Below are 12,740 nucleotides of genomic sequence, written 5' to 3'. Positions count from 1 at the left end.
AGCAGGAACAGAGTTACCCAATGCAGTGTACTGTAAAATAACAGCAGCCCTTTATGGGCTCTGCCCACAGAATTAGCAGCACCAAGATCAGATCAAAGGAAGCGGGTATCAGTTTTTACACTAATATTTTTTCATCTCCAAAGCAAGAGTAATTTCACCTTCCTTGTTAGAGAAATCTGACATAAAGGGTGAGGCAACGAAAAGAATAAAGTTATACCTCTCTGTATCTGCTGTCCCTGCTAGACAGCTCTACAGCATCTGGGAACCTGAAAGGAGCCTTGCGATCCTGAGAACTTCCCTGTTTTTTCTCAGTGATACCAGTTGGTCTAATTAAAAACCTTGCCTTGCAGAGCACTGTACTTCAGGAGTGATATCTGATGTCATGTCCTCAGGAAACAGCAAAACACATGGTCTCTTCAAACAGATTTTTGAAGTATGACAAGCAGTGGAGGCAGGAAAATGTACAGAGTGTGAATAGCTTTAATCAGTCGACCCACATCTCCCCCACATCCCTCATTTAAAAAAATAAAAATTCCTTTTTCAATAAATGTGGGCAGCTCCCCATATTTTTCTGTTTCTGCATGAGTGTGTTAGACTTGTCAAGCACAGAAGCAGAAACGACAGATGAATCATCTTGCACCAAGAAAGTCTGACCTCTGAATGTTCCACAGCGGAAACTCTTTTGCTCTGACAGATCTGAAAGATACGGCATTGTTACTGCACGAAAGAATACTGATCCCTCTGGACAAGCCTGCATCTGATCTCAACTCCTGAGTCTCTTTTCCCTTTACCCCTTTAATTTTCTTCCCCGTCCCTGGAGGGGGGAGAGGGGAGGGTGAGCGAGCAGTTGTTGTGGTGTCTGGCTGCTAGACAGGGGTTCAAAGCCATGACAGAAGGAAAGTTTTGTTATTTGTGCCTTACACTAGCTTGAGATTATATAACCGTTTTGGGTAGCAACGTGGGGGTTTTTTTCAGTAGTTTCTTCTAAATTCTTATATACAGAGAGCTTTTGATCACTAAGAAATCACCCTCAATTTTTACATATCAAGAGGGCTTTCATTAACACACGAATGTGAGTGAACATAGACCAATGAGCTTGGGAGATCAATCTTTTCTCTTGCAACACTATTTCAGAGCTAGTTTTTTTCTTTATTTAAAATATACTGGGGAAATGACAGAAACAACTCTTGATTTATGCATGCTGTAACAATTAAGAGTATCTGCAGCAAGAGAAATATGATAATAAAAAATCTACCTAACCGTATGAAATTCTGGGGGAAGGTTCTAGGAAACAGTGGCAGACGCTTTGCCACTAGAGACACAGTCAATCTACTGTAGAGATGCAAATTTCATTCATCTATCTTTATTTTTTTGTACTGAATTTAGGCTTATCCCTGCTCCTATGCACCATACAGACCACACAGCTAAATCCAAGGAAAAAATCCAGAGATCCTTTATAAAAAAACCCAATTGTCAGCACTGTTCCTTCTAGCTTTCTAGGACAGAGTGTTCAGAGAAGCCTGTGAGCACTAGGAACGAGGATGGTTTACCAGCTCTTTTGCATATAGCAACGGACAGCATATCTGCAGCGTTTCCACTTTGGAGAAGGCTGACCTTAAATCCTAGCTTAAATAACAGAAGGGAACTTCTAGTTCTTCATGTTCAGCTGCCTTGCAAGTGCCAGGGTTAGGAATGAGAGGGCTCAGAGATTCCCCTTTATGTTATATACATGGGACTCGGAAATTGAACACAAGTGCCACATCCACCTTTTGTTTCATGAATCCCCTGGAAAGCACTAACCCAAGAAGTGAGAAAAGAGAGGAGGAGGCAAGACCACAACCCACTTTCGAACTTCACTGAGCACAACTCCTCCCCTCCCAGCCGCACAGCCACGGTATCTCCATGTCCAGCCAGGGACCTCGGCATGCAGAAGAGCCAAAAGCTGCCCTCAGGATGAGAGCCAGGCAGCTGGTGTGCGGAATCTGGAGCCTGTGTTTCATGTTCTGCCTTTTCTGCATCTTTCTTCACCAAACCACAGCAAAAAGGAAACTGAAGTTTGTGTCCATAGTAAGTAGATAGTTTGGGGGCAAATGGAATTTCCTCAAAACCTGTCACTGCTTTTCTGGTACTCTGGGGTAAGGGGGAGGGGGCACTTTGTGAATGTGTTTCCTGCATATTCAAAATCCACCACTGCATTGTACAAAAAAATCCTCAATTTTAAATAAGATTTTACAATTTTTTCTCCTTTGTGCAGTCCTAGATGAATTTAACTTTCTGGATTGACAAATAATAGGTTTTTTTATAGCACTAAGAGACGAATCACATTTTTTTTTAAATTGTAAAAGAGGATTTCATAAGTAAATACCATCTTGTCCAAAAACCCTCTTTGCCATGAAAAAGTTTCCACTCTTCCAGTGGTCTCAGTGGATTAAAAAGCAAATCACATTTCATTATGTGAAAACCAAACAAGTGTACAATGGCTTTGAATAAGCAACATAGAACCAGGGCTGTGAAACTAATGCTATTTGCAATGATTACAATGTACAATTCGTGTGCAGGAAGCCTTAATTTTGTTCTGAACATCGCACATGCTTGTAAATCACTTTGCTGCAGCTTTCAATTCTATTTCTCTCTACTTGGATTAAAAAATTAAAGAATCTAGTGGTAAAATTTCAAAATTATATATATGTACAGGAATTATGCTGCACAAGGAAAGAATTCATTTCAGGAATGAAAAATCTTGATGTATCTTTACAGATGTATCTTTTATCTGATGTGAAATAGGTTCAGTGTTTTCAGAGTAACAGTTTAGTCTGTATTTAGATATTAGATGATACTTTTATCACCTCTTGTGATTAAAAAGTCAATATGTGGCTTCTTAAGGCTAATTTCTGCCAAGAAAGAGCACTTCAAAGCAGTCAGCCACAGAAACTGTATCTAGAGCCGTAGTTTGCTTTTTTTATTCTAAATTCCCAGTTAGTCCTACCAAAATATTAATGTTCTAATGTTTCTGGAAAATTACTTACATGATTCTGTTTTCTGTTTATTTAATGTTGTGGTCTATATGTCCTAAAATACATAAAACCTCTCCAAAATATATTAAGATATTCTATAGTTTTTATAACTTGCAAAAATTATTTGAGCTAACTACCTTTCAACTGCCGGGAAAAAAAGAGGAGTTACGTTTGTCTAAATAAATCGAACAGGTATTGTAGCCATCTAGACCCAAGAAAAGCACCATGAATACATCTAGCATCTGTTGGATACAGTACTCATTGTCATTGCATGTTCCTTGTGACTGCACTAATTACATCCATCACAAAAAGCCCAGTAACGTGAAGGGAATTCCATCTATTTTATCAGGTATTTCGCCACGGCGATCATACCCCACAGGAGTTTTTTCCAACTGACAAGCACAAAGAAATTGCAAGGCAGCAAGGATATGGACAGCTTACCAAGGTGTGTTTGCTTACCTGGGCCAATATACTGAAATACTGGAATGTGGCCTGTTGATATTTGCTCTTCTGGAACTTTGTTTTCACTTGGAGAATTTTGATTATTATTTGAATATTATTATCTTGCTAGGAATAAGGTCTGTGATGGTTAAGAATGCGTAATTCAAAAGCATAACAAGATCCAGTGGCTGAGAGCTGGGGAAACAGGCAAGAACCAAGAATCAAATGTTTCAGGCAGACTGTCGAAATAATTAACCGTTGCAGCAAAATACCTGAAGGCTTGAAGTCTTCTGTTAAAGATTTCTGTCTTCCTGAAAAATAAGATCTTGCTGACGCTAAAACTGTAGCCCCCATATGGAACCACTGGTGATATTCTATGGGATTCATATCCTGGACATGTCTTCACGGACAGGTGGTTGCTCTGTCTGCACTCCCAGCTCATCAGCTGTGAGCCAGTGACAGAGCAGAAACTAGACAGATGGTGTGGGGACATCTCTATGCCTGCTTGAAGTCACCCTGCCCCTCAGCCAGACATATCTAATATGATCCAATACTGTAAATGCAGAAACTTTACTGCTCTTTTCTCCTGTCTTCTTTCCTCCTTCACTTTAGAAAGGAAAAAGGTCTTTAACAAAACAATATGAAATATTGTCTCATTTTTTTGATTGTAGGGACAGATGCATAGCACACTTCCTGAGCCTCTCACACTATTCTGTTACTTCTACAGCTCGGCATACAACACCAGTATGAACTTGGCCAGTACGTGCGGAGGAGATACTCGTATTTCCTGAGTGTTGTATACAAGCAGCGTGAGGCAAGTACTGGGTCTTGGAGGGAGGGTGTTGCTCATGGATGTTAATGGAACTTCCTGAATGCATGAGAGTCTGAACCTGGTGCAGCCGGAGAGAACTTAATGCCCATTGAATTCAGTGTCATTTCAAAGTATTCCTGAAACTGTGGCTCAACTTTTATTCAGGCTGAGGGTTAACTGAAAACCATGTGAAAGGCTTTTAGGCTGTATATGAGGTTCAGATGCCTCACTGTTGCATGGAAGAGTATCTGTGTTGGATATCTCCAACTCTACTCTTCCCTATGAGATGCTGAGACAGCTTCGTTTTCTTTTAGGGTCCAGTTGTTCAGTGCATACACAATGTCCCAAAGCCTACATATCAGGAGTCAGTCTTATGCTTTTTACGTGGACTCCTAAAGGAATTGCTACCATGTTGCAGCTCCTTTGTCCACCAAAATTTTATTGCAAGGCCCTATTCCACCTTCACTATTTCTGCCTCCCCTTCTTTCTCAGGTCCTTCTTCATCCCACCCCAATGCCATCTTCCCCAGCACAGTACCAGTCCCCTTCTTTCCTACCAAAAGAAAAAAAAAAAACCTACCGAGAGAAATGACCTTCCAAAATTTTTTCTTTTTTTTTTTTTTTTCTTGCTTCAGATTTATGTTCAAAGCACTGACTGTGATCACACACTTATGAGCGCTCAGGCAAGTCTTGCTGGGCTGTACCCACCCACACAGGGCCAGATTTGGAACCCCAGAATCCTCTGGCAGCCAATTCCAGTTCACACAGTACCACTGTCCCATGATAATGTGAGTATTGACTAGGGGCATTTTCTGTCCCTTAATCCCTAGTAAAATACCTAGGATATGAGATGGAGGGGCAGGACAGAGGGCATGGCAAAGGCAACAAAAAGTACATTATGTCATGGTGCAGAAAGGTCTAATAAGCTGAGGACAAATATTGTCAAGAGTTTCCACAGAAACGGACTTATGTATCAGAGAACTGGAGTTAACAAAAAAGGAAGAAAAGCTTTTGCTTTGCTACATACAGAGAATTAACCTATAATGTGAGTAAACTGACACAGAAGTAGATTAATCCTAAGCTTATCACAAACGTGGCTTTCTTTATGTGAGAAGAGGAAGCACACCTATTCTCACTAGTGCTTCAACATTTCTTAGTCTGCAGCCAAGAGAAAAGACAGAATTATTCTGGGATTTTCATGACACTGAGAATTGAGTCACAGGATTGCAGGTGCAGCACCTCCTTCACATCTAGGGGAGCACGTGAGTTTACTCAAACAAACCATAAAGTCATGAACAAATACACATTTTTCATACTTTTTCAGCTATTTGTGTTTTAACTCTATCAATCTTTACTACATATACAGGCTAAGCTTGAGACTACATGTATCCTGCTACCCAAAGCAAGCACCTATCATTTATTGGTAAAGTCATGCTTGTTCATAAACCTATGGTTATGATTCAGGAATACTTTCCTACCTTCTGGAATAGATATATTTCTAAAAAGATCGAGGAACTGCTGTGAAGCTTTCCAAGCTAATTATCCCTTCAGGACTCTCAAGTTCTGTTAAAAGTTCTTTTAACTGTGGGAAAATATAGATCGAGTTTTATTACTGGAAAAAGGACAAAAAGCACATTAGAGAAAAACACTAAGAATATCTCAGTGCCAAATTTTGCTTTAATTTTTGTTTAAAATTTAACACAAAAAAAATTCAAACAAGAATAAACTCAGTTCACCTTAGATAAATGATTTAACAAATTATTAAGTCATCCCAGTCACATGTAACCTTTAACATTCACACGTCTTGAATTAATGAATGAGAAAGCTGAGTTATAGAAATGTCACAAGTTTCCTCAATTTAGCTGAACGAAATGAAGCTGCGGTAAGTCTACTTAATACAGCTGAGCATACACAAAGACTCCTATTGCAGTCCAGCTGCTGCTTGGTAATTTGTTGCAGAAAGATGATGGTGTGTTTAAAGAAAGGCTGAACACAATGAGTGGAATCATCCCTGGGGAAGCCAAGCACAAAGCAGTTTCTGAGGGCTTGTGTTAGTCGTCTGTCAAGGGACAAATTTACTCTTGTGTAAACGAATCCTTTAACTTTGAACTACAGCAGCTACTTGTCCTCTGAACATTTAAAGATGATTTTGTAAGTACTCATCACTATGACTCTTACAGTCCTGAAGATGAATACCATTGAAAACTACATTCCCAAAGTATTTTTCAGCTTGTCCTTACTAGTGCAGCCAATCAGAACAACAATCCTGCAAGGGTATATTGAATTGCAGAACAAGAAACACCTTGCCTAACTAATGTTTTGCAATTTTCTTTTCAGTTGCTATACTTACCTTTCTCACACTGCCCAAAATACAGTGAGCTTCTGAGAGAAACCTTTGCAGCAAGGGATTTCCAAAGGCAACTCAAGCAGTACAGGGTAAAGTATTTTCATCTCTGGAAATCTAATTAAAATACACCACTACTGGCAACATTATCTAACAGGTAGGCTTAAAAAATGTCAGTCAATAGGTTCCTTCCAGATCTCTAATCTTCACAGTGGGTGTAGACACTATAAAAACAATTACAACATTATAGATCCAGCTGAACTGGGCTATTCCCATCAATTGAAAATTGAAAAGATAACTACTGACTGCCTTGCAAAAAAAAAACCAGTCCTCCTACCTTCTAGGAGAGCAGACAAAACAAAACTCATATCAAATCAGTGCCAATACCTCTCCAGTTACTGTAATACCTCTCTCTGTTTATTCCCATGCAAAGCGACTCCTCTGACGTCTTTGCCCATATAACTCTCTGCTAGTTCAGATTCCTCTTCCACCACAAAACGCTGACAGGTCAGTTCCCCAGATTTTCTATAATAGCCTCAGTGCTTTCCTCAAGTACCTGTCCATGTCTCACACCCAAAGTCGTCATTTAGGTGCTCACTTATGGTTTGTTCTTGCCTCTATAAGGTAGAGTTTCTTTTCTCCACCACCAAAATCTTTGCCATGAGTATTCAATCACTAGTCTGTTCTGCTGCAACCTTCTTCTTCACAGGCTTATTCAAAATGACATTATCAAACTCACCTGTTTTTCTATAATCTTTAACCACTGACCTCAGCCATCTGTCTCTGGCTCTGCATCCGGGTATTATATGCAAGCATTATGTGCTCTGTGTACTACAGGTTTGCTTTTTTGTATTCCAGCCATTTCTGAAGTTTTTAGCCACTCATACAGGATACCCACAAAAGAAGTTGAACATGGAAAGAATTTGGAAGCTCTCTGACACTTTACAATATGAGGTATATAATATAAAGAAAAGTCAATATAAAGAATGTAAAGAAATATAATATAAAGAAATTTTTTCTTTCAATTATTATACTGAGAAACCCGTGTCACCAGAGAAATGTGCAAAACTGACAGCTTCCATCAGGGCTCTAGCTAAATGCTAGAAGACAAACTAATGAGTTTGGTTTTTCCTTCTAGTGTCACATTTGATGAGCTTTGGTCTTTCATACGACTCAGTGAAGACTCTAGGGCTATCAGTTAAGACATCTGCCATAAAAGCCACTCTCACCCTTTCAAGCATACAAAGAGAGATCTCTTCAATGGTTTTTAAAACACAGTTCATGAAACCCCAGTAGCATGCATATCTCTGTATTTGTTATTATTGGCTAAATGCCATTTGGCTCTCAGGTAGCCTGGAGACCAAGGTGCTTGCTTGCCTACAGTGCTGTCTCAAACAGCATGCCATTAGCCAATTCCTTCCTCGAGACACAAATCAAACTTGTTAAAAGAGAAAGTGATACGTTGTGACCTGAGCTGGTTTAACCTAACATGGTCTGTTGTTTCACTTGTTTAAACACATCCTTTAAGCAGCTGGCATTTGCCTGAGAACTCGTTGTTACAAGAACACTCCCTCTGGTGAGCTCAGCACAACAGCTCACATCCACAGAGGTTACACTGAACCAAAGGAAAGGAACCAACCTTGTTCAAACAGGAATTAAGGGCAGTGCAAACCAAGAGTCTTGGGCATATCTTTCCTTCTTCCAGGATTTGTTTCAGTAAAGATCTCAGATATATCTCCGTAGATGGCTGAAAAAAAAACTCATAAAGTGATTTTTTTGCACCCAACAACAGCATTAGTAAGTGACATAAACAATGCCAGTTGCTGTTTGCATAATAATTTTTAGGATTATATTTACTCTTCTTGTTGAACACTGCCCTTCAAATTTGTTTTAAGCAGTGTGATGCTATAAATAAGAATTCCACAGCTGTCTAAATGCAAAATACAGTCATTATTTTATTATAAAAATGTTACTTGAGCGAAACGTTCAGAATTTGTTCTGACAAGCATTTTATGCCAGAGCAAATAACATTTAGCATTTTTTAATCAGTAAGGAATTCACTGTGTTTTCTTTCTTCACTGTAGGATATTAACAATTACACTTTACCTGTTTGGGCTACTCATGGTGTCAGGACGAAGCTGATAAAGCTCTCAGAATTGTTATTGCAGGCGGAATTTGGGTTCCACAAACAAACACAAAAATCACGTTTGCAGGGAGGTAAGCTGAATTGTTACCTGATTTAAAACACAGAGCAGAACGGGAAAGAAAGGGTATATAATACACATTATACCGATTCCATAGCAGAACTATGAGAGATGCCATGACGTGGACGTTGGTGATCAGCACTGAAATATTTTGACTAATGGGAAGAGCAGTGGTGAGAATATTCATCACGAATATCCTAATCCAATGTTATAAAAGTAGTACTGTTTTTCTTACACTGTATAAAAAATCCAAAGTAATATACAGATTATTGCTGAATTGAATCAGGTATGACTTTAATGCAAGCCACCATGCTTAACAAAATATTATTTGTAATACTGAAGCAGTTGAGGCTATTAGGGATCCCCAAAACATTTTACACAGAAGCAAAATAGCCCCACTGTTTATATAAAAGACAGTATCAGAATTAACCAGGGCACTCTGCACAAATTACCTATAAAGTCAATGGAATAAAGATGGTGCATTCAAAGACAGATCGCCTTCAAACAGTAACAAGTGATACAGATGTTACCACAAGCACCCCTTTCACTGTCATTGCTTCCTTATTTTCTTTCAGGTGTTCTTTTGAAAACTATTCTAAAGCATATCTCAGATGCTAGAAAGCCTTCACACCAGCATAAAATGGTTATGTATTCTGCGGTGAGTCCTTTCTGTTTCTTTTATGCTCCCTTTCTGCAGTTATTAAATTCAACGAAAGCCATGAAACCTCATTTCCTTCATGAAATACAGCTATAAGCATTTTTCATTTGGCTAACCTTAAATATCATTGGATTATTTTCATTAATGAACAGATACTACTTTGAAACCTGCAGCATTCGATTTTCCACCTGGTGCGCCGTGGTTTGTTTCATTGTAATATTGTTTTGAATGAGCAGAGAACTGGAGAAACCACACCTCATGTTTTATTGAACCTCCATCACCAAGATGATTTAGAAACAAACCTCCTGCTTCTGCATTTTTTTCAGATAAAAAAAAAAGAAGTTAAAGTTAGTTATTTTAGAAGTTCTTATGAAGGCAGTTACTCAATTGTGTCTTTATACTTTTATTGAGAATGTGCAAACACTGTCATTGGAGAAACAAAAATTTTTATTGTTCTTGGTAGAAAGCGGGAAAACTGTTTACTTAACATGTAAAAACATAGTTCTTTTTAAAGAAGTTTTAACAGCTCCTGCTGACTTCGATAAGAACTGCAAGTGACTAAGACTTCTAAAATATTTTCATATACGCACACTTGTTTGTACTGCAGCATTTCAGCTTGTACAGCAGTAAAAGGACAGTATTTGCTCAACATTGCAAAGGGCAAGTATTGAAGAGGCCACATAAGCAATGTGAAGTGGACAGACAATGTGCTGGACACATTATTAGATAATAGGTACGTGCAATCATTTTCAGTAGGCCTTTAATTAAAGGTTTCTTGTATTTACAGCATGCAGCCACCATTGTTGCCTTACAGATGGCACTCAATGTCTTCAATGGGAAACTGCCTCCTCACAGTGCCTGTCATTTTTTTGAACTTTACCAGGAAAAAAATGGGCAAGTATCTGCAAGCTGTACTGTTAACATACTATTTTTCTAAAAAGCAATTTAGTGATACCCTAGACTAATTAAACTGGATACACAAGGTTCACTACAGAGGAAAAGATTACAGATTGATTTTAATTATTAGAATTGGACTCAATTTAACAGTTTTTGACAGTAGCAGAAGCACAGCACTGCAGCCTGAAAACCTTCTATATATATATTGTTTCATTACCGTTATGAGAGGTTTTACTCTACCCTTTTTATCTGTTTAACTCTTTGACTCTCTACAAGGAAGACAAACTACATGCAAACTGGTGCTGACCATCTTTTGTTTAAAAAGGTCTCTTCAGAGCACTAATGATGTATTAAAAGCCAGACAAATAAATGGGATAAAAGTTTGTCCCAAAATACAGTCACTGCACCATGGAAAGGCTGTGTGGTTCTGCATACTTCACTTCATTTTGACCTTTCTGTATTTTGAAACAGGCAATACACCATAGAAATGTATTACCGGAATAATTCTTTGAGAGATCCTCACCCCCTCACTCTCCCTGGCTGCAAATTCCGCTGTCCACTGGAGAGATTCACTCAGCTGGTCTCCCCAGTACTAGTACGGCATTGGACAAGAGAATGTAGGATGTAGGACACAAAAAGAGGTAAGCTGAGTGCTTTGGGCACACATACCAAAAGTCAAGTCAGGATTACATCTTCTGCCAAGAGCTCATTTATGTGTGGATTGGCTCACCATTTCAATAGACTTTTCCTAATTCCATCAAAATGGGAGCAAATTTGCTACTCTTCTGCAACTTAGTCTGAGCTACCCACTTGTTGAGGTACTTTTGGAGAACGACTCCATATGCTAAGAAGAATTCTCTCTTTCTATCTTACCTTTAGGTGTTCCCTCCATGATCTTCAGTGTGATTAGCTTTATGAAACAACTCCTCCCACACCGTGCTGTGACTACAGTCTGACATTTCTCATCAACTTCCATCAGCATGAGCAACAGTCTCCTGGTTTCTACCAAAAGAAAACATTCCTCAGTACAACAAACCAAAACTGTACAAAGCGGTGACTTATCCTTCATGAACATTAGCTTTATTTTATCAAGCGGTAAAACCCAAGTGCAATATGAAACCAGAGTAATTTTTCAAGAGACATTAATTCCAAAGGGACTTTGGCTGAATTAATTCAATAATGTAATTGCAGTCATAGTGTTTTGAAGAGCTATAGCCTTAATTTACAGCAAGAATGCAAAGTGTCTCTGAAGGAGTGTTGCCCTCTTTTGAAGAATGAGACAAGAACTTTGAGAACTGGTGAGGGAAGCAGTGCTTCAAGAAGAGCCCACAAAAGGAGGAGGCATTCCAGTGTCCTCATACTTTATTTTATTCAAGAAGTAATGAAGAATTTTACAATAACAGATCCCAGAAGCTAAAAAAAGGAGGACAATGGCTGTTTAGTTAGTGAAGAGATGTCTTTCTTTTTCTTTTCTCTCTCTTATACATGCATAAGTATCACACCTCGATACAGAAGGAAGGTGAGACTTATGGAAAGAATGGACCATGCATCCAGACCGAAGAGAAGCCTAAAAACAGCCAGGCTGGCTGCCATGAAGACCTGGCAGACAATGGGCTGACCCAACAAGTCTTTCAGATATTGAGCCTTTCTATCTCTTTCCAAAAAAACCGGCAAGGCCAAGTGTCAGTTTCGAAAGAAAAATAATTTGTAGTTTCAAACAGCTTTTCAGACACCTTCCTTTTGTTACGTTACCTTGATTGTATACTTTCCTCTGATCATATAAAGTCTGTGCTTCAGGGAAGTCTGTAAGTCCATGCTGTTCTTGACATTAACAACAAAAAGATCCTACTGACAACACAAAATAAAAAAATTCAGAGCTACATGCTAGTTAAAACATGTAGAGTGTGCTGGGCTATCCTTCACTAGTTACATCTTCTAATATTGCTATTGTGAAAACAACTTGTGTTCTCACTACAAAAACTCGATCAGAACAATCAGATGGAACTAACTTCTGAAAACACTGGACACTTCTCTGCTTGAAGAACTAGGCTTTTTCATTTTTTATTTTCTCACCCCAGATAGGAACTTTGTCAAAAGCCTTGGTGCCCCCAGGTCCTTTCAAAGAGAACCAGAGTAACAGATGAATTGCAGAAAATGTTGACATTCTAGCCTCCTTTCCTTGAAGCAGGCTTTTAAAGTGGATGCTAAGCCTATGAAATGTATATTCCTTTTTAGAAGTACAGCATAAGTAGATAACTGGTACTCCATAAGCCACAAAAGAATAAAAAGATTGCTTTCCCCTCTATCAAGAATCTATGTTTCAGAATTCTCACTGTAAAAGCCCATTCTCTTTTTAGCAGGGTCCAAGCAAC

The 12,740-nt window shown here is 38.8% G+C and overlaps 1 protein-coding gene across 1 annotated transcript; it reads left to right on the top strand.

Moving 5' to 3' along the window:
- The first annotated feature begins 1,919 nt into the window (after positions 1-1,919).
- On the top strand, positions 1,920-10,996 carry LOC104466587 (prostatic acid phosphatase-like). Its single transcript, XM_010080064.1, has 10 exons — positions 1,920-2,067; positions 3,364-3,459; positions 4,183-4,269; positions 4,901-5,053; positions 6,603-6,701; positions 7,468-7,563; positions 8,694-8,826; positions 9,389-9,471; positions 10,259-10,365; positions 10,840-10,996. Exons 1-10 carry the CDS (start codon positions 1,954-1,956, stop codon positions 10,994-10,996), a joined length of 1,125 nt encoding a protein of 374 aa, XP_010078366.1. The 5' UTR covers positions 1,920-1,953.
- The last annotated feature ends 1,744 nt before the right edge of the window (positions 10,997-12,740 follow it).

This window comes from Pterocles gutturalis, unplaced genomic scaffold, assembly GCF_000699245.1.
Source record: "Pterocles gutturalis isolate BGI_N339 unplaced genomic scaffold, ASM69924v1 scaffold49994, whole genome shotgun sequence".
Classification (NCBI taxonomy): Eukaryota; Metazoa; Chordata; class Aves; order Pterocliformes; family Pteroclidae; genus Pterocles; species Pterocles gutturalis.
This window is presented reverse-complemented; position numbering and strand designations above follow the sequence as displayed.

What these genes read in the sequence shown, in the direction of transcription:
- LOC104466587 (XM_010080064.1), top strand. Translation starts at nt 1,954, where the DNA reads ATGAGAGCCAGGCAGCTGGTGTGCGGAATCTGGAGCCTGTGTTTCATG. An exon ending in AAATGGTTATGTATTCTGCG is followed by an intron (nt 9,472 to 10,258) that starts GTGAGTCCTTTC and finishes TTGTATTTACAG; the next exon opens with CATGCAGCCACCATTGTTGC. An exon ending in CTTTACCAGGAAAAAAATGG is followed by an intron (nt 10,366 to 10,839) that starts GCAAGTATCTGC and finishes ATTTTGAAACAG; the next exon opens with GCAATACACCATAGAAATGT.